This window comes from Mobula hypostoma, chromosome 10 (genome assembly GCF_963921235.1).
Source record: "Mobula hypostoma chromosome 10, sMobHyp1.1, whole genome shotgun sequence".
Taxonomy (NCBI): Eukaryota; Metazoa; Chordata; class Chondrichthyes; order Myliobatiformes; family Myliobatidae; genus Mobula; species Mobula hypostoma.
In genome coordinates, this window is record NC_086106.1 from 117685133 (window position 1) to 117707840 (window position 22708).

Consider the following 22708-nt stretch of genomic DNA (forward strand, 5'->3'; position numbering starts at 1 on the left):
AGAGAGTGGTGGATATACGGAATGCTCTGCCCCAGAAGGCTGTGGAGGCCAAGTCTCTGGATGCTTTCAAAAAAGAGATGATTAGAGCTCTTAAAGATAGCGGAAACAAAGGTTATGGGGATAAGGCAGGAACTGGATACTGATTGTGGATGATCAGCCATGATCACAGTGAATGGTGGTGCTGGCTCAAAGGGCCGAATGGCCTACTCCTGCACCTATTGTCTATTGTTTACAGGGCATGTAATTTTCCACACAAAAAATGGTAGGAGCTTGGAACAGGCTGCCAGGGGTAGTGGTGGGAGCACATATGATGTTCTAGAGGCTGCTGGGTGGGTAGACACGTGAACATGCGGGGAATGGAGAGATGGGGATCACGTGCAGGCGGAAGAGATTTAGTTTACTGCGGCATCTTGTTCAGCACAGTCATCGTGGGCTGAAGGGCCTGTTCGTGTGCTCTACTATTCTATGTCAGAGAGTGGCAGAGTCGTACAGCAGGACACCTGCCCTTCAGCCCTTCAGGTTCATGCTGATCAAGATTCCTATCTGAGCCGGTCTGTGAATAGTCAGTATCTCTCCAGAACTTTCTTATACATATACCTGTCCAACAATCTTCTACAACTTGTTCATAAAACTCTTTTATACAGAGAGGTGGGTGCCTGGGGTGGTGGAGGAGGCACATAACACAGCCATGTATAAGAGGCCCTTAGGCACATGAATGTAAGACCATAAACTATCGGAGCCCAGTTAGGTCATTTTGCCCATTGGGTCTGCCCTGCCTTTCAATCATAGCTGACCCCATTTGCCTGCCTTCTCCCAGAACCCTGCGCCCCCTTACCAATCACGAGCCTCTGCTTTAAATGTACTCAATGACCCGGCCTCCACAACCATCTGCAGCAATGAATTCCACAGATTTCACTACCCTCTGGGTGAGGAAATTCTTTCTTATCTCTCTTTTAAAGGGGTGTTTCTTTATTCTGAGCCAGTGCCCTTGCATCCTAAACTCTCCTAGCAACTCTCTACCCTGGTCTATCAGTTTTTGGTAGGTTTCAATAAGCAGAGAATGCAGGATTACTTGCAGAACAGCCAGGATTAGGTGTCATTAGATTAATTAATTCTGCAAAAACATTGTGGGCCAAAAGGCTCCCATCTGTTTTCTACGTTCTAGGTACAAAGCGAGCAGCTATTGTTGGTTGGATTTAGCACATGAACACCACCTCGCTATTTCTTCCTCCTCCCCTCCAGTCTTAATGAAGGGTCTCGGCTCTTTATTCCATTCCATAGATGTTGCCCGATCTGCTGAATTCCTCAAGCATTTTCTGTGTTACCAGCATCTGTGTTCATGAGTCGCTGTTCCACATTAGCAAAATTTATTTGTAACTTATTTTAATGTTTACTCCTTGCGCAGTACTGCTGCCACAAAGCAACACATTTCACGGAAGAGTCTCGGCCCGAAACCTCGACTGTACTCTTTTCCCTAGACGCTGCCTGGCCTGCTGAGTTCCTCCGAGCATTTTCTGCGTGTTGCATGGAGTTCCAGCGTCTGCAGATTTTCCCTTGTTTGAAATTTCACGACATGTATCGTGATAATAAAACTGGGCAAATGTGGATCAAATCTGTAACATTTAAGAACGTTGAAAGTGCTTAGCATCTGTGTATATGCAACTGACTTCATCTGTACACACGTTTGCATTTCTTATTTATTACAGAGCTTCGCAAATGAAGATAGTTGCGGTTTTTTTGGGTCCTGTAATAATTGCAGGAGTCCGGGCGCTCACGCCTGGCTCTGGGAGAAGTGGGCGTGTCGGTGCCCGCGGCGGAGCAGGAAGAGGAGACGCCCCGCGCATGCTCAGTGCGGGCGCAGCGGCCGGGCGCTTCCTGCTCTCCGCTGTGAGGGCGTCTCTGTGCCAGAGGGCACCGCCAAGTCACTCGCAGGGCAGGAGGGGGAGGAGAGAGAGGGAGGGGGCAAACAACAGCCCGGAGTCCGGCCGTGTGAGGCGCAGCAAGTGAGAACCGACCGGACTTGCCGTCGGGCACCGCCTGCCCTTTAAGCGACTCAGTGTCCCCCCCCCCTTTTATGTACAGCAGTGGCATTTCTGCAGATCGGGCAGCGGGAACATGTCGAGTGGCCCCGAGGCTTCGGAGCAAAAGTAAACGAGGGCAGTTGTTCTCCTGGGTGTCGTTGCCACGCCCGCGGGGTTCAGGCAAGTTTTCCGCGCGTACGTGCCGTGACTGTGTGTATGTGGGTGCACTGATCCCGTTGAGTGTGTCGGGGGCCGGTGGAACCGTTCTGAAAAGCCTGTCTGCGTGTTGTACTGTTCTATTGTGGAGTCACTCGGGACCCAAAGGCTTTCCTCCAAAGATAACCATGGAGAGCAAGCGCTACAGAAAGAAACATAGAAAACCTACAGCCCAATACAGGCCCTTCAGCCCTCAAAGCTGTGCCGAACATGTACTTACTTTAAAATTACCTAGGGATACCCATAGCCCTCTATTTTTCTGAGCTCCATGTACCTGTCCAGGAGTCTCTTAAAAAACCCTATCGTATCCGCCTCCACCACTGTCACCAGCAGCCCATTCCACACACTCACCACTCTCTGCGTAAAAAAACTTACCCCTGACATCTCCTCTGTGCCTACTTCCAAACACCTTAAAACTGTGCCCTCTCGTGATAGCCATTTCAGCCCTAGGAAAAAGTCTCTGACTATCCACACGATCAATGCCTCTCATCATCTTATACACCTCTAGCAGGTCACCTCTCATCCTCCGTCGCTCCAAGGAGAAAAGGCTGAGTTCACGCGACCTATTCTCATAAGGCATGCTCCCCAATCCAGGCAACATCCTCTGCACCCTTTCTATAGTTTGCACGTGTTTCCTGTAATGAGGTGACCAGAACTGAGCACAGTACTCCAAGTGGGGTCTGACCAGGGTCCTGTATAGATGAGCTGGGTTCCTGTGCCCCATTGCTGGCCTGAGACCTATGTTTGGTAAGTGGGCATGGGTGGACGGGTAGAGAGAAGGTGACTCTGAATTTCTTGCATGCAACTGCGAACAATGTAGACAAATCACCGGGGAATCTGGTCTCTGGGGAGTAGATAACACGAGAAATTCTGCTGATGCTGGAAATCCAGAGCAGCGCACAGGAAATGCTGGAGGAACTCGGAAGGCCGGGCAGCGTCAGGAGAAAGGAATAAACAAACAGTCGAAGTTTCGGGCCGAGACACTTCATCAGAACTGCTTAGGGAAACCGAGCTGGCTTAGCAGGTGACTGAGCTCTATTTGGCAGCGCAGTTCTCCCCAGGTGCTGAGCAGCAGAACGCTTTCATCAGTTCTTCATCGCTGTGCATGGTCATCCTATTGAGTGGCAGAGTGACATTATTTAGGTGGTGACTCGAGCGTGGTAGATCAACATAATCGAGGAAAATGTTGCTTCACAGCTGTGAAAACATTATGTTTGGCATTCGATGTTGTTGGCTCTTCTCATTGATGACCTGAAGGAGTGAGTAGAGAGTAAAGTATCCAAGTTTGGCACTGACACTGCAACAGGTGCAAGAGCCCAGTTTTTGACAAGAATGTGGGGCTCTGCAACGGAGTGGGCAAACGCCTCTGTGTTTCAGAATTAAATTTATTATTGTTGACTTGTATGACATGAAATTTATTGTTTTGCAGAAGCAGTACTGTAAAAAAAATCATAAAATTAATACAAATTACTATAACAGTGCAACAAAAAAAGGAACAGTGAGGTAGTGTTCATGAACCATTCACAAATTTGATGGCAGAGGTTAGGGTGTGGCATGGGGAAAAACTTGTTTCTTGATGTGAGTGTGGGTCTTCGGGCTCCTGTTTCTAGGAGTAACAGATGAAGTAGTTTTGTCAAAAACCATTGAGTTGGCTGGTGATGTAGATTTTTGAAGTTGAAATATGGACAAAATATTTACTTATTGAAAGGCATCATAATGAATCTTTTGTAACAGTGTACAAATTGCCAAATGCTATTTGGTTAACTTTTCCCAAGCAGTAAGGCTGATCAACACCTCCAGCCACTAACCCACCCCTCCATGCGCCCAACCAGCAGTACTTTATCATTTCCTGTAAGAGATCCCTTATGTACAGACACAACTGTACTTAGCATCACTTTATGGACATACAATAAACCTATGTATAAAACCATATGTATTAATATATATTGTTTGCGGGGTTTTTTTTCATGCTTCATCAGATCCAGAGTAACAATTATTTTGTTCTCTTTTACACTGGTGTACTGGAAATGACATTAAGTAATGTTGAACCTTTAAGCAAATCTTAAATTGGATTTTGATTCATTGCTGAACTTAAGTAAGAATGAAAGCAAATGATTTTTATAAAGGCTGGTGGTGTACTGTGTAGTCCAGCCGATCCATTGAAGATATCGGTACATTTACCTTCCAGCCTAGGGAAACTTGTCAAGGCCAGTTGAGTTACAGTGCTCATGAAATAGGACATCTGCTTTAGCCCTTGATATTTCCATATGTTTAATTCCCTGTATGTTGTACAGAGTTTTGAAATGCTTGGCATTTTCAAAAGTGCAACAAATGAGTCTAACATCCTCTTAATACTTCCTCCAGTACATTCTGTGATTTTTGATAACTTTCTTGCAGAAGATAAAATCTTAGTAACTTATTGTTTTGTCATTACTGGGAGTTCCAGACTTCTGAGTTGATCCCATTTTGATCTGAATCTTAACCCAGAATCATCATCATCTTCATGTGCATTGCGTGTTACACGCTTGGGTGATCATGGCTGTCCACATTGAACGATCCCTCGCAGTGTCAATGATATTTCGCACACTTAGATCTGTTAGTTCTTTCACAGTGTCCATATATTTTCTTCTTTGCCTTCCTCTTCCGTGTTTCCCAGGCATACGGCCTTGTAAGGCATTCTATTTCTCCCTTTCTGATGACATGGCCCAGGAATTTAAGTTTCCTTTCATTTAATATTATCATTTAAAGATCTTTTTGTATGGGTTGGAGTACTGTCTCATTAGTTACCTTATCTCGATATGATACTTTCAGCATTCTTCAAAGAAACCACATTTCTGTTGCTTCTAAGTTTCTTTGGAGTTCTGGTGTTATAGTCCATGTTTCGGAAGCATACAACAAGACTGACAAGATGTAACATTTTACTGTAGTAGCCTAAGAGAAACCTCAACGAAAATGAAACAACACCTATTTGGGACAGACAACCCAGAATATCTCTAAAATATACATGTTACGTTGTGCATTTTGTTTTTATATGATTCAGAAGAGCATAAAACATTACAATCCTTCGGCCCACAATGTTGTGCTGACCCTTAACCTACTCTGAGATCAGTCTAACCTTTCCTTCCCACATAGCCGTTCATTTTTCTTCAATCCATGTGTCCATCTACAAAATGCTCCAAATGTATTTGCCTGTACACCACCCCTGGCAGGTCATTCCCTGCACCAGCCTCATTCTGCATAGTAAAAAGAAACTACCTCTGAAATCCCCCCTGTACTTGCCTCCAATAACCTTAACATTATGCCCCTGGTATTAGCCATTTCTGCTCTGGAGTGAAAGGTTGGTTACAATGTACAGATTTTGGGATAATCTAGGGATAGGGATGTGGGGGAATTTAGAATTCAGTCTAAGTCTCTGCTCCGTGTTCAGAGACGAGCTATTTGGACGTGAGGCACCTGTGGCCAGATGTCAGACAGGCAAGGCCGCCCCTCCCAGGCCAGTGAGATGTTGGTGGGTGCCAGAGCCGGTGATATGCGTGGGCAGGAGGAGCGAGTCCCAGTGACCTCCTGGGCTCGCAAAATGGTGGAGGCCTGGTGTTTGGTGATTGATTACAGGACACACCAATGTTGAGGGTCAAACTGGAGGTCTGGAAGTCGAGGCCTGTGGGTTGGAGCCGAGTCTGCAAATTTTTGCGAGTCCCCGGGGGAGGAAGAAGCTCGTTGTCTGCGGGCCCAAGTCTGTTGGAGGCTTAGCCTATGCTTGGGTTAAAGGACTGCGTAGTATTTGGGTGGGAGGAAGAAAGGGGATTGTTTTTGTTGCTTGGGTTCTGTGTTGTTCTACGGAACATTTTAGGCATGCTATGTTGGCGTGGAATGCATGATGCCACTTGCGAGCTGCCCCCAGCGCATCCTCCAGATGTATTTCACTGTTTGTTTTGAAGAACAAATGACAAATAAACTTGATTATAATGCATCTGTTGAATTCACTGAATTCACTATCTGCTGATAGGCCTTGGACTTTAGAAAATTAGCTGAAGTTTTACTACTGAATAGTTTTCCTTGGACAGAGAACCTGGACTCAAAAGGATATGTGTTTTGCATTGAGCTGTACAGTACTGTGTAAAAGTCTTGGGCATATACATTTAGCTTGGCTGCCTAAGACTTTTGCACAGGACTGCATTTGCCAACGTGGAGTGAAGAGCAAGTTTGTAAATCTGGCGGGAGCAATGTTGGGAATGGCGAGGTTGGAACACCGTGGGAGGGGTGCGGGACAGTTGGCAGAGGAGTGTTGGGTTGGGAGTGGAGTGGATGCAGCCATACCTAGTCCTGAGACACCAGGTAAGGTCACTTGAGTCCAATCAATTGGTTTATTGATCATTACAGAATGTCTCTCTGGTGTTTACTGTTCCCTTCCCTTTTTCCGAACCATGATTCCCCCTCCTATTCCACTCTCAGTCCACAATAGAGAACTATATCAGAATCAGGTTTATCATCACTCGCATGTCATAAAATTTGTTTATTCCTTTGTGGTAGCAGTACAGTGCCAAACGTTAAATTACTACAGCATGGTGCATGGGTCTCGGGCATATATATATATATAATATGTGTGTGTGTGTGTGTGTGTGTGTGTGTGTGTGTGTGTGTGTGTATGTGTTGTTACGTACCCCGTAACTGGGTTGCCAAACCAGCAGAAGAAAGTTTTATTAAAGAAACAAGCAACACAGTACTCTAATCAAAAGGATAATGAATGCAACAGTTCAGCAATGATAAACATACATGTACACAGAATTAAGATAACAGGATCAATCAAGCTCTATCGTTGTCTAGGGGTAAATGACCAGTTTCAAAGTGACGCAAAGTTCAGTTCAATTTAGTTCAGTTCAGTTCGCAGTAATCGCTGCCGTGGCGATGGACAATGTGGGGGAAGGAGAGAGCAAAACGAATGAATATTCAAAACGGCTTCCACACAGACCTTCGCAGTCAGCTTTCGGGCAAGTCCTTTGTGATGTCATCTGAGGTCACCGACCGTGACCCCTCCGTTTCCCGATACGATCATTTCTCTGCGGTGAACCTGGCACCCAGGCAAGGGTGGACACACACCAGGTTCCCGCTGATCGTGCCTTTCCACCCTGTGCGTCTATGGCTTGATCCCATGACCAGCCGTCCAAAACTTCCCACCGACTTGTGAGAGACGCACCGCTTCCAGGGTCTCGTTACCTCCGGGTGTCGTGTGTGTCCTGCCTTAGCGAACCTGTCCCTTTTTATCCCCCTGCTGGGGTATCACCTGTCCATCACTTCAAACAGTTCAGGGTTCAAAGGGTGTATATGTATATATGTGTGTGTGTGTATATATATATATATATATATATATATATATGTGTGTGTGTATACACACACACACACCTACCTAAAACTCCACCTGAATTTGCACAGTACCGTACTTGAAATTAAATGTAAAATGTTCAACACATGGTAATACTTTATTCAAGATAAGCATTTGGGATGGATGAGGGAAAGGGACAGTGTGAAGAAGGCAGAACAATGTGATAATGTGTACAGTTTGGCTGCCCTGTTGTAGGGAAAACATTGTCAAGCTGGAGAAGGTGCAGAAAACCAGAGGACCTGATTTAGGGAGAGGTTGGCCACACGGGGTCTTTATTCCTTCGAGCGTAAGAGAATGAGAGGTGACCTCAGGTGTTAATAAAATCATGAGGGGTGTGGATAAGGTGGGCAGTTATAGTCTTTTCTCCAGAGTTGGGGAGTCCAAATCTAGAGGGCACCGATACAAGGAAATAGGAGAGGGATCTGAACGAGAGATGAGAGGTAACTTTACCTGGAATGAGTTGTCAGAGGAAGAGGTCAAGGCGGATACAATTGCCACATTTTAGAGGCATTTGGACAGATACATGAAGGGGAAGTGTTTGGAGGGTTTATGGGCCCGACGTGGACAGTTGGGACTAGCAGGGAGGATGCTGTGGTCAGCATGGACTGGTTGGGCCAAATAGCCTGTTTCTGTGCTCTATTATTCAATATGACTCTATGATTAGGTTTTGATTACTGTATCAGTGAACCATCAAGGACAAAGTCCAAAGTAGAGAGAATCTAGAATTTCAGGAGAACTGGAAATGTGAGTAGGCAGTTAGCACAGAGCACCCCATGGCCTTTCGCTCAATAATAAGTAGACTGTTTTGGATATTGTTGTGGGGGCTGACCTCCTAGGAAAATGCCATGGAGACCAGGTTCTGGGCACTGAGCATGGGTCCATGGTGCAGAAGGGAAAGAAGGTAGTGATATGGGACTCAGTAGTCAGAGGAACAGACGAGATTCTGTAGACGTGAACGGGACACCCGGATGGCATGATGCCTCCCAGGTGCCAGGGTCAGGGACATCTTGGATTGCATCCAGAGCATTTTGGAGAGGGAGGGAGAGCAGCCAGATGTCTTGGTACATATTAGTACCATGGCATAGGAAGGAAAAGCAAAGAGGTCCTAAAGACAGAATTCAGAGAGCTAGGCAGAAATCTGAAAAGCAGGACCTCTAGAGGAGTAATTTCTGGATTGCTACTGTGCCGCGTGCCAGTGAGGGTAGAAACAGGAAGGTTTCGCGGATAAATGCATGGCTGAGGTGCAGGGGCAGGGCTCAGGTTCTTGGATCATTGGGATCTCTTCTGGGGGAGGTATGACCTGTTCAAAAATGACGGTTACCCCTGAACCCGAGAGGGACCAATATTCTCCCGGGCAGGTGTGTTACAGATGTTGGGGAGGGTTTAAACTAATTTGGCATCGGGTGGGACCGGAATGAAGGGACTCAGGATAGGACAGATGGTGAAAAAGCAAAGATAGCATGCAGTCAGACTGTCAGGAATGGCAGGCAGATGATAGGACAAAATTGCAGCCAGCAGGGTGGGTATCAGTGCATTAGGGATGCAGAATCAAAAAGGATAGCAAATACCGTACTTAAGGTGTTACATCACAATGCACAGAGTATAAGAAATAAGGTGGATGATCTTGTTGCACTTTTACAGGTTGTTGGGTATGATGTTGTGGCCATCACTGAATTATGGCTGAAGGATGGTTGTAGTTGGGAGCTGAATGTCCAAGGTTACGTGTGCTTTTGAAGGAAAACAAAGGTAGGCAGAGGGGTTGGCATGGCTCTGCTGGTAAAGGTTGGCATCGAATCATTAGAAAGATATGACATAGGATTGGAAGATGTTGAATCCTCGTGGGTTGAGTTAAGAAACTGCAAGGGTAAAAGGACCCTGATGGCAGTTATATACAGGCTCCCAACAATAGCTGGGATGTGAACCACAGATTACAATAGGAAATAGAAACGGTGTGTCAAAAGGGCAATGTTATGACAGCCATGGTACATTTTAACATGAAGTTTGATCGGGAAAATCAGGTTGGTAATAGATCCAAAGAGAGTGGGTTTGTTGAATGCCTACGACAGGGGTCCCCAACCTTTTTTGCACCGCGGACCGGTTTAATATTGACAATATTCTTGCGGACAGGTCGACCAGTGGGGGGGGGGGTGTCCAGGTGGGGTTAAACTCACCTCAACATGTCTTTTACAGTTAGGGTTGCCAACTTTCTCACTCCCAAATAAGGGACAAAAGTAGCAGTCAAAACGGGACACTTGTGTTTATCCTGAGAAAGACTACCATGACCATGAAGCCTTGCACGGGCACCTGTGTGTGCATGTGCGTACGTGCCGATTTTCTCGACAAGTCGGTTTTGGCTTAATCTTCCCGACTACACTGTACATACATTATTTTTACTTTATATAGGCTGTGTATTTATCATATCATTCCTGCTTTTACTATATGTTAGTGTTATTTTAGGTTTTATGTGTTATTTGGTATGATTTGGTAGGTTATTTTTTTGGGTCTGGGAACGCTCAAAAATTTTTCCCATATAAATTAATGGTAATTGCTTCTTCTCTTTACGCCATTTCGGCACGAAAGGTTTCATAGGAACGCTGTACCTTAGCGGGGGAAATGCGGGACAAGTGCAGTCCTGTATGGGACAAACCAATTTAGCCCAATATACGGGACAGTTGGCAACCCTATGTTCAAGTTCAACAGTGCGTGACAGGGAATGAGGAAAGGTGCAGTTGACTCATATCGTTTTCTCGCGGCCCCGTAGCACATGCTTTGTAGCCCATTACTGGTCCACGGTCTGGTGGTTGGGGACCACTGGCCTACGAGATGGCTTTTTAGAACAGTTTGGCTTTGAGCCTACTAGGGGATCAGTTATACTGGATTGGTTGTTGTGTAATGAACATGAGACCATTAGGGAGCTTAAGGTAAAAGAACCCATATTGATTGCAATATGATTGAGTTCAACCTGAAATTTGATGGGGGAGAAAGTAAAGTCTGACGTAGTAGTATTTCAGTGGAGTAAAGGAAATTAGTGGTATGAGAGAGGAGTTGGCCAAAGTAAATTGGAAGGAGATGTTGACAGGCATGAAAGCAGAGAGGCAATGTGTGAGTTTCTGGGAGAAGTGAGGAAGGTGCAGGATAGACACATTCCCCAAAAAACAAAGAGATACTCAGTGGTAAAATAGTACAAACAATGGCTGACAAGGGAAGTCAAGCTAATGTGAAAGCAAAAGAGAGGGCCTACAATAAAACAAAAATTAGTGGGAAGATAGAGGATTAAGAACCTTTTAAAAACCTACAGAGAGCAACTAAAAGAATCATTAGGAGGAAAAATATGAAATATGAAAGCAAGCTAGCAAACAATATCAAAATAGATAGTAAAAGCTTTTTCAAGTATGTAAAAAAAGAGCTGTGAGTGGATATAGGACCACTAGGAAATGAGGCAGGAGAAATAATAACAGGGAACAAGGAGATGGCAGATGAATTAAATGAGTATTTTGCATCAGTCTTCACTGTGGAAGACTCTAGCAGTGTGCCAGATGTTGAAGGGTGAGAGAGAAGTGAGTGTGGTTAGTATTACAAGGGAGAAGATGCTCAAAAAGCTGAAAGACCTAAGGGTACATAAGTTACCTGGCCCAGATGAACTGCACCCTAGGGTTCTGAAAGAGGTAGTGTTAGATATTGTGGAGGCACTAGAAATGATTTTTCAAAAATCATTGGAACTGGCATGTTGCTGGAGGACTGGAACATTGCAAATGTCACTTTAAGAAAGGAGGAAGGCAGCAGAAAAGAACTTGTAGACCAGTTAGCCTGACCTCAATGGTTGGGAAGATGTTGGAGTCAGTTGTTAAGGATGAGGTTATGGAGTACTTGGTGACACAGGACAAGATAAGACAAAGTCAGCATGGTTTCCTTAAGGGAAAATTTTGCCTGACGAACCTGTTGGAATTCTTTGAGGAGATTACAAGTAGGATAGATGAGGGGGATGCAGTAGATGTTGTATATTTGGACTTCCAGAAGGTCTTTGACAAGGTGCCACACATGAGGCTACTTACCAAACTGAGAGCCCATGGTATTACAGGAAAGTTACTGGCATGGTTATAGCATTGGCTGATTGGTAGGAGGCAGTGAGTGGGAATAAAAGGATCCTTTTCTTGTTGGCTGTCAGTGACTAGTGGTGTTCTGCAGATGTCGGTGTTGGGACAGCTTTTTATGCTGTATATCAATGATTTAGATGGAATAGATAACTTTGTTTCCAGGTTTACAGATGATATGAAGATAGGTGGAGAGGCAGGTAGTGCTGAGGAAACAGGTAGGATGCAGAAGGACTTAGATTACGAGAATGGGCAAGAAAGTGGCAAATGAAATACAATGTTGGAAAATGTATGGTCATGTTGTTTGATAGAAGAAATAAATGTGCAGACTATTTTCTAAACAGGGAGAAAATCCAAAAGTCTGAGATGCAGAACACCATAAAGATTAACTTGCAGGTTGAGTCAGTGATGAGGAAGGCAAATGCAATGTTAGCATTAATTTCAAGAGGACTTGAATACAAGAGCAGGGATGTGATGCTGTGTCCAATCAAGAACCTACTGATCTCTGCCTTAAATGGTGAGGCCTCACTAGGGTTGCCAAATTTCTCACTCCCAAATAAGGGACAAAAGTAGCAGTCAAATACCGGATACTTGTGTTTACCCCAAGAAGGACTACCATGATCATGAAGCCTTGCGCAGACATCTGTGTGCACGTGCGTGATGTGCGCATGTGCGATGTGCACGCGTGTACGTGCCGATTCTTTTTCTACAAATCGGTTTTGGCTTAATCTTCCCGATTCTGTTAAGTGAAACTACACTGTACATACATTATTTCTACTTTATATGGGCTGTGTATTTATCATATCATTCCTGCTTTTGCTATATGTTAGGGTTATTTTCGGTTTTATGTGCTATTTGGTATGATTTGGTAGGTTATTTTTTGGGTCTGGGAATGCTCAAAAATTTTTCCCATGTAAATTAATGGTAATTGCTTCTTCGCTTTACACTATTTCGGCACGAAAGGTTTCATAGGAACGCTCTACCTTAGCGGGGGAAATACGGGACAAGGGCGGTCCCGTATGGGACAAACTAGTTTAGCCCAATATACGGGATGTCCCGGCAAATACGGGACAGTTGGCAACCCTAGGCCTCACCTTGAGTATTGTGAATAGTTTTGGGCTCCTCATCTAAGAAAAGGTGTGCTGGCATTGGAGAGCGTTCAGAGGAGGTTCACGAGGATGATTGCGGGAATAGAAGGGTTGTCACATGAGGAATGTTCGATGGCTCTGGGTTCGTACTCACTGGAATTTAGAAGAGTGAGGGGGAATCTCACTGAAACCTTAAGAATGTTGAAAGGCCTAGAAAGAGTGGATGTTTCCCACGGCGGGTGTACCTAGGAGAAGAGGTCATAGCCTCAGGATAGAGGGGCATCCATTTAAAACAGAGATGCAGAGAAATTTCTTTATCCAAAGAGTGGTAGATTTGTGGAATTTTTTGCTATAGGCAGTTGTGGAGGCCAGGTCGTTGGGTGTATTTAAGGCAGAGATCAGTAGGTTCTTGATTGGACACAGCATCAAAAGTTACGGGGAGAAGGTCAGGGAGTGGGGCTGAGGAGGGGAGAAAAGGATCAGCCATGATTGAATGGAGCAGACTCGATGGGCCAAATGGTCTAATTTTGCTCCTATGTCTTATGGGCTAATAACCTATCCCTGTGCTGTGTTGCCCACAAATCTGTTTTTGTTAGAATAATTTGTGAGGGGACAATCATCAAACCAGATTCAAGAAGGAAGGGATAACTGGGATCAAGAGCAAGAGGGTAACTAGGCAGAGGGTGGGACCACTCCAGGATAAAAGGGGAAAACATTTGCTTGGATGTGGAGAATGCAAGTGAGGTACTTAATTAGTACTTTGCCCCAGGTTATTGAAGGAGGCAAGAGACAAGGCTGCTGGGGCTTTGACCAGGCTACTTCTGCTTTGATGGATGCTGTGATACTATTTTGGGAGTTCTACCAATCCAGAAGCTTGTCCCTCGTCACTGCAGATGCACTCAGTGTTTTACCATTGGAACTGAAACTAATTTCCAGGTTGGGCATTTTTCAAGCAAGAAAAAATGCAAAATGCATAAAGGTAACAAGTATCAAGGAGGGTTTATGAAAATGGTTCGGGGATTGAAAGGCTTGTCATGTGAGGAGCAATTGATGTTGGGCTTCTATTCACTGGAATTTGGAGAAATGAGGGGTGACCTCATTGAAACCTATTGAATGTTGGAAGGCCTCAACAGAGTGGATGTGGAGAGGATGTTTCCTATGGTGAAGGAGTCTAAAACCAGAGGACAAAGCCTCAGATTAGAGGGACGTCCTTTTAGAATGGAGATGAGGAATTTCTTTAGCCAGAGAGTTGTGAATCTGTGTAATTCGTTGCCACAGGCGACTGTGGAGGCCCAGTCTTTGGGTATATTTAAGACAGAGATTGATAGAATCTTGATTAGTCAGGGAATGAAGGGGTCTTATGGTCTAATATGAGGAGAAGGTGGGAGATTGGGGCTGAGGGGGAAAATGAATCTGCCGTGATGAAATGCGGAGCAGGTTTGAAGGGCCAAATGGCCAAATTCTGTTCTTGTATCTCATGAACAAGGTCTTGTGGGCTAAGGGAACTATGAACATGCCCAAGTTTGAGGTGTTGCACTTTGGCACAACAGACCAGGGTAGGACTTGCACAGTGAGTGGTAAGACACTGAGCAGTGCAGTAGAACAGAGGGATCTGGGAATACTATCCATAATTCATTGAGAAATGGCATCACAAGTAGATGTGGTTGTAAAGAGAGCTTTTGGGATATTGGCCTTCAAAAATGAAAGTATTGAGTACAGAGGTTGGGGTTCAATGTTGAAGTTGTATGACATGTTGGAGAGGTCTAATTTGGAGTAATGTATGCAGTTCTGGGCACCTACCTCCAGGAAAGATATCAAGAAGTTTGAAAAAATGCAGAGAAATTTTAATGGATATCACTGGGAATTGAGGACCTGAGTGATCGGGAAAAGTTGAATTTTTCCCTGGATTATAAGAAAATGAGAGATTTGATAAAGATGTGCAAAATTATGAGGGTTATAGATAGGGTAAATGCAAGCTGTTTTTTTTTGTCCACAACTGCAAGAGATTCTGCAGATGCTGGAAATCCGGAGGAACAGACGCGCAATGCTGGAGGAATTCAAGCAGGTCAGGCAGCATCTATGGAAATGAATAAATGGTCGACGTTTTGGGCCAAGACCCTTCCTTAGGATTGGAAAGGAAGTGGGAAGAAGCCAGAATAAGAAGGTAGAGGGAGGGGAAAGAGAATAGCTAAAAGGTGATGGGTGAAGCCAGGTGGGTGGGAAAGATTAAGTGCTGGAGAAGAAGGAATCTGATAGAAGAGAAGAATGGACCATAGGAGAAAGGGAAGGAGGAGGTGCACCAGGACAGACGAGGAGAAGAGTTAAGAGGCCAGAATGGGGAATAGAAAGGGCGGGGGGGGGGTGGAATTACCAGAAGGAGTAATTGATATTCATGCCATCAGGTTGGAGGTCGCCCAGATGGAACATAATTCCATCATCCAAATCGTTGACATACAAGGTAAAAAGAAGCAGTCCCAATATTGACCCCTGCAGATCACCACTGGTGACCAGCAGCCACCCAGAATAAGCCCCCCTTTACTCTGATCATTTGCCTCCTGCCAATCACCATTTAACCATGCTATTATCTTTCCTGTAATATTATGGGCTTTTACCTTGTTAGGACTCTGATCATTTGCCTCCTGCCAATCACCATTTAACCATGCTATTATCTTTCCTGTAATATTATGGGCTTTTACCTTGTTAGGCAGCACCTTGTCAAAGGCCTACTGAGAATCCAGCAAACAACATCCACTCACTCTCCTTTGTCCATCCTGCTTGTCATATCCTCAAAGAATTCTAACCGATTTATCAGGCGAGATTTCCCCTTCAGGAAACCATGCCGACTTTGGCCTACTTTATCACGTGCCTCCAAGTACCCTCAAACCTCATCCTTAATAATGGACGCCAGCATCTTCCCAATCACTGAAGTCAGGCTAACTGGCCTATAGCTTCCTTTCTTCTGCCTTCCTCCCTTCTTGAACAGTGAAATGACATTTGCAATTTTCCAGTTCTTTGGAACCATTCCAGAACCTAGTGATTTTTGATAGATTGTTAGTAATGCCTGCACTATCTCTTCAGCTAACTGTTTCAGAACTCTGGGGTGTAGTCCGTCTAGTCCAGGTGACTTATCTACCTTCAGACTTTTCAGCTTCCCAAGCACCTTCTCCTCAGCAATAGCAGCTACACTCACTTCTGCCTCCTGACACTGTCAAATTTCTGACATATTGCTAGTCTCTTCCACAGTGAAGACTGACACAAAATACTTAAGTTTGTCTGCCATTTCTTTGTCCCCATTATTTCCTCTCCAGTCATTTTCCAGTGGTTCAATATATCCACTATATATAGATATATATATGTGTGTGTGTGTGTGTGTATATGTGTGTGTGTGTATGTATATATATATATATTATAGACACACACACACCCACACACACCCACCCATATATATATATATATATATATATATATTATAAATTTTTGGTATCCTGTTTGATATTTTTGGCTAGCTTACCTTCATATTTAATGTTTTCTCTCCTTTATGGTTCTTTTTTAGTTGCTTCTGTTGGCTTTTAAAAGCAACCCTGTCACCAGGGCTCATACACCAACTTAGCTTGTTAGCTGTCTCTGTTAACAGCCATGTGACTCATTGGTGAGGAGGCCACCTTTCATAAACAATATTCGTCTAGGGTCAGTATGATTTGGAGTTCAACCAAACAGAAATGTCGTGATGATTCAATTAAAAGAAACCTCAATTTTGGGCAAATGCTGTGTAAATACTGCCCATACACAGTTACCGGTAGCCCAGAAATGACATCGTACAACAGCATAAAATAATAAAGTAGGTTTACCAATTTTCAACTTTATCAAACAGTTAAGAGAAAGAAGAAGAAAGATAACAGGAGCTAATTTCTGTAGCAGCTGTGAGTAGCTTTACTTAATTTACTTAATTTTCCCCAGCAGCCACAAGTAGAACTTTCCTTCTTGGGATCCTCCAGGCATCTTCCCCGGTGCTCTTCATTCTGCACCTCCTGCCGAAAAACTCCAAACCAGACTACTGTCCTTCAGAAGGCTCTTTCCGCCCAGCTCTCGAGAATGTTCCATGTCATCCCATTCCCGACTGGCTGACACAACATTCCTAAGTTGGACAATGTGGCTCCTCATCTTTAGCCGAGGCCAAAACACTCTTAGCCGGGGGACACCCTACTTTACAGAAAACTGCTAAAATAAAATACCTCCCAGCGTGGCAGTAGAAATCTTAACCAGGGCATTCCATAAAAGCTTCCCAATCCTCTATCTTGCTATATTCTATGCCCTCTCTTTACTGAAATCCGACATCTCACCGGATGGGAGAGTCACCAGCGCCAGCGTAGCCTGCCCACAACTTACTAACCTTAACTCGTATGTCTTTGTACGTGGGAGAAAACTGGAGTATGTGGAGGAAATGCATGTGGCCACAGGGAGAATGTACAAACTCCTTACAGACAGTGGAGGGGACTGAACCTGGGTCGCTGCCACTGTAATAGAGTTACTCTAACCGCTGGGCTGCCTTTTCATTCCTTCACTGCTTTGAACATGGGGAAAAGTACCGTTCTGGGCAAATTTCCAATTCCAAAGTTCAAACTAAATTTATTGTCAAAGTGCATACCGTACTGTGCCACAGTCTTAGGCATGCATACAGTAGCTAGGGTGCCTAAAACTTTTTCACAGTACTGTAGTAACTTTATGTATTACACTGTACTGCTGCCGCAAAAAGACAAATTTCATGACATGAGTGATGATAAACCTGATTCTGATATGGGTCTCTATTGTGGACTGAGAGTGGGAAGGGGACAGGGAGAGGGGAATCATGGTTGGGGAGAGGGGAGGGAGTGGGAAGCACCAGAGAGACATTCTGTAATGAGCAATAAACCAATTGTTTGGGATCAAATGACCTGGCCTGGTGTCTCAGGGCTGGATATGTCTGCATCCGTGCCACCCTCCCCCCGCCTCTGTCACTCCTCTGCCACCTGTCCTACACCCCTCCTGTGGTGGCCCACCATTGCTATTCCCAACATTCTTTGCTCTCACCAAACTTACAAACTCACTCTCAGCTCCACATTGACAAATACAGTACTGTGCTAAAGTCCAAGGCACCCTGGTTATATATACGTAGATAGAAACATAGAAAACCTACAGCACAATACAGGCCCTTCGGCCCACAAAGTAGTGCTGAACATGTCCTTACCTGAGAAATTACCTAGGCTTACCCATAGCCCTCTATTTTTCTGAGCTCCATGTACCTGTCCAGGAGTCTCTTGAAAGACCCTATTGTATCCACCTCCACCACCGTCGCCGGCAGCCCATTCCACACACTCACCACTCTCTGAGTAAAAAACTTACCCCTGACATCTCCCCTGTACCTACTTCCAAGCACCTTAAAACTGTGGATGTCCAAGACTTTTGCACGGTACTGTATATGTCACCATGTTCTACCCTGAGATTCACATTTTTGCAGGCATTCACTGTAGAATAAATAAATGCAAAAGAAACCAAGAAATACAATAGAAATGTGTCCCTGAGAGTTAAGATTTTATTTCTAACACTTTTCTTCCCACCCAGAGCTCGGGTTGCCATGGCTGTCATGAGGCTCTTTGACACATCTGATGCGGTGGAGCTGTTTGCTCCGCAGAGTCTCTACCTGAAGCCGATCGCGAGGCTGACCATCAGTGTGATGCTGCCCAAGTCCAAGGTCTCCCCCAGGCTCATTTCAAGCTGGGAGCTCATGGAGACTCTGAAGAAGATGGTATACCCGGAGCAGCTCACGTCGCTCAGAGTCTCGCGCAGCACAATGGAATTTATTCGCTTTGAGGCAGAGCTTGAGAACAAGAAGCTCGTGCAGACCGTGTGGGAGAAGGTTAACAACAAAAGCATCAGGGTGAATGGAATCAATGAGACGGTGCGGGTTATGGCAGTTGTGAGCCAAGTCAACTTTCCCAGCCCATCTGACTGGGAGTCCTTTTTCAAGACGGCCAAGACCATGAACGAGGCTGTACCTGGGGAGAGGCCAGACACCATTCACATGGAAGGGCTGCCTTGCAAGTGGCTGTCTTCAAAGCAGCTGAACAAGGAGAAGCCCGTGGAGGAGATCCTCCAGAGGGTGTTTGGAAGATTCGGAGAGATTCGAAACATAGACATTCCCATGTTGGATCCCTATAGGGAGGAGATGACAGGGAAGAAGTTCAATACCTTTAGCACTGGTGGCCTCCCTACCTTCGAGGCTTATATCCAGTACCAGGAGTGTGCCGGCTTTGAGCGGGCGATGGCGTCGCTGCGGGGAATGAAGCTGGTGTACAAAGGCGAAGACGGAAAAGCTCTGGCGTGCAACATAAAGGTATGTTAACACGCTCGCGTCTGCTGCGTAGGGATAGGCTGCCTGCTCCATCAGGCATTCTTTTCCTCACCTGCCTATCAGCTGCCCCTGTTTCCCCTTCTCCTGTGGTCCACTCTGCTATCACCTCCCAGCTTCTCACTTCATCTCCTCCTTCCCCATCCACATACCTCCCCCTCCCCTCCCACCTGGCTTCACTTATCACCTCCCAGCCGGTACCCCTTCCTCATCCTCCCCTCACCTTCTTATTCTGACCACTTTCCCCTTTCCTTTCCAGTCCAGATGAAGAGCCTTGCTCCAAAACTCCAAATGGTTGCATTCCTTTCCACAGATGCTGCCTGAATTGCTAAGTTCCTGCAGCATTTTGTGTGTGGTACTGAGGTCCTGCCCCCGGTCTCATCAGGATGCGAAGCATCCCATAACACTGCTTTGAAGAAGAATAAGGGAACTGTGTCAGTCTCCTGGCCTGTCACCCAACAGTTTGCAAATAGATTACTTGAACATAGAACACACAACAGTACAATACCGAACAGGCTCTTCGACCCGCAACGTTGTGCTAGCCTTTTACCCTACTCTTAAGATCAATCCCTCCTGTGTAGCCCTCCAATTTTCTATTATCCATGTGCCTATATAAGAATTTCTCAAATGTCCCTAATGTATCTGCCTCTACCACCAACCCTGGCAGGGCGTTCCATGTGCCCACCACTCTTATTTATATATTTTTTTAAAAACCCACCTCTGATATCCCCTCCCCCACCCCCATACCTTCCTCCAACCACTTTAAGACTGTGACCCCTGAGATTAGCCATTTCCACCCTGGGAAAAGGTCTGTGGCTATCCACTCTATCTACAGTGGTGTTAGAAAATTTGTGAACCCTGTAGAATTTTCTCTATTTCTACATCAATATGACCTTAAATGTGATCAGATCTTCATGTAAATCTTTAAACTAGTTAGAGAACCTAGTTCATTAAATAACACAAAAACCATTGTATTTGTGCATTTATTTATTGAGAAAAATGATCCAATATTATATGTATTTGTTGGAAAGAAGTATGTGAACCTCTGGGGTAACGCTTTCTAAAAAAGCTATTTGGAGTCAGGTCTTCCAGTCAATGAGATCAGATTGGAGGTGTGGGTTGGAGAGGATATATATGCAGAAATAGAGAAAATTCTACAGGGTTCACAAACTTTCTAACACCACTGTATGCCTCTTATCAACTTGTTCACCTCTATCAAGTCACCTCTCATCCTCCGCTCCAAAGAGAAAAGCCTCAGCTCACACAACCTATTCACATTAATTTGCTTATTAACATTAATGCTTGTGGAGCTCACTCTGTGTAAATTGGCTGCCATTTCCCTATGTTGCACACTGACCAAACTTTGAAATGCCTCAGTAAATTCAATAATCTTAACAGCCCGTATTTTTGAAACCCCAAAGCCTTGAGATCTGGGCTACCAGTTTCTCTTTTCCTCCTCACTTCCTTTAAAACTCAAGGGAGCTCTGTTTCCTGCACTCCCTATAAATTCCCCAGGAGCCTCTCCCTCACTGCTGTGGAGTTTGCCATGGCCTCATTTCTGTGAGAAGCCTCGACCTCTGTCTGTTTCTTTGCTGCAGTGCTCTGTGACTCTGGGTCAATGGGACCAGGCAGAATAATGGTTCGGCATGGACCACAGTAGATGGGCTGAAGGGTCTGTTCCTGTGCTGTAGTAATCTGACTCTATTGGTTGAAGGAATAGGCAGAAAAATAGTTTGGCATGGGTTACAGTAGATGGGCTGAAGGGCCTTTTTCTGTGCCGTAACGCTCTGTGACTCAAGCCTGCACCCCTTTTAAACTTCTGGGGTTCTCAATCCAAACTCCCCTCACACTCAGAGCAGATCGCTTTGAACTCACTGAGACCTCGTTTCCTGCATCTCATCTAGGTTCACCAAAGTCCTGTCTCACTCTCTTTGAATCCTCACCAGATCTCTGCCTCCCATGCAGAGGAAAAAAAAATCCTCGATCCTTTCCTTCAGCTGTAAGATTGGGGTTCAGCTCTTGCTGTCTGTGAGGGGTTTGTACAGTCTCCCCATGAACATGTGGGTTTCCTCCAGGTGTGCGGTTTCCTCCCACGTTCCAAAGATGGATATTTAGGGTTAGTGATTTGTGGACAAGCTAGGTTGTCGCCAAAACCTTTGCTGACTTGATTTGATTTGACACAAATGAAACATTTCACTGTAAGTTTCCATGTACATGTGATAAATGAAGCTCATGTTTTTTCTTTCTCCAGGCACCTTTTAAACTGCCTGGGTTATGTTTCCCGAGCTCCCTTTTTAAACTTGCCTGGTTTACTGGAAAGTCTATTGTGCTGCCGTGTAACGACCCTGGGAAAAACATGTTGTGATCGTAACGTCCAAAACATCAGAGAATCTGCCAGTCCAGCACCAGCAAGGGTGTCAGATTATTGGAGGTGCACTGTGTCTCACTGACTGCAGAGTACTTTGGGGTAAATCAGCGTATTATTCGCACCTGTACCGAGGTACAGTACCAAAACTTGTCGTGTACATCAGCAATACGGAGCAATCATTACAATGGTACATTGAGTGAAACAATAGAGAGCAGGACCAAGTGCAGCGCAGGTAGGCAGTGATGTAAAAGTAAAGTATTCTGGATTTCCAGCATCTGCAGAATCTCTTGTGTTCACAATAAAGTACAAGGTTACAATGATGTAGACTGTGCAGTCACGAGTCTAACTTCTCGTACTAGGGAACTATTCAATTGTCTGAGAACAATGGGCCAGAAGCTGTCTTTGAGCCTGGTGGTACATGCTTTCAGGCTTCTGTACCTTCTGCCCGATGGGAGAGGGGAGAAGAGAGAATGTCTGGGGTGGGTGGGGTCCCTGACAATGCTGGCTGCTTTACAGAGGCAGTGAGAAGTATAGACAGAGTCCAAGGACAGGAGGCTGGTCTCTGTGTGCTGAACCGTATCTCCAACTCACTGCAGTTTCTTGCGGTCACATGTAGAGCAGGGTCCAGGGTCCGTAACAAGCAGTACGCAGGAAGGCTCGTGAAAGGCTCTACAGCAAGGCAAGTAGATAATAAACTGTTGCAGATAGTCAATGTCTTTCCTCCTCCTGTGTCACAAACTTTTTCTTGAGTAAATAGCCAGCGTCAGTACACAACAACCCTCCCAAGCATAAGACTGTAGATGTGGGAACCTACAAGAACGACAAAATGATGAAAGAACTCAGCAGGTTGAGCAGCGCAGTGTGCCGCCAGCCCTCTCTTCCCGTCCATGGCGCACCACCGGTCCTCCCCTTCCCCCCTCCTGTCTCCACCCCGTCACCGGTCCTCCCCTTCCCTCCTCCTGTCTCCACTCCGTCACCGGTCCTCCCCTTCCCTCCTGTCTTTCTTTATGACCCTATATACCTGTGACACCACTTTCAATGAATGATGGACATGTATTCCCAGGTCCCTTTGTTCTACCACACTCCTCAGTGCCCTACTGCTCACCTTGCAAGACCTACCCTGGTTGGTCCTACCAAAACACCGTGCACTTGCCTGTAT

The 22708-nt window shown here is 45.3% G+C and overlaps 1 protein-coding gene across 1 annotated transcript in view; it reads left to right on the top strand.

Annotated features, from left to right (window-relative positions):
* Positions 1-1870: 1870 nt before the first annotated feature.
* LOC134353144 (A-kinase anchor protein 17B-like) overlaps positions 1871-22708 on the top strand; it is a 62647-nt gene continuing 41809 nt past the window's right edge. The window contains exons 1-2 of the mRNA XM_063061100.1: positions 1871-2201; positions 18395-19166. Coding sequence (XP_062917170.1) covers positions 18408-19166 — 759 coding nt within the window. The 5' untranslated portion in view covers positions 1871-2201; positions 18395-18407. The remainder of the gene's footprint in view (positions 2202-18394; positions 19167-22708) is intronic.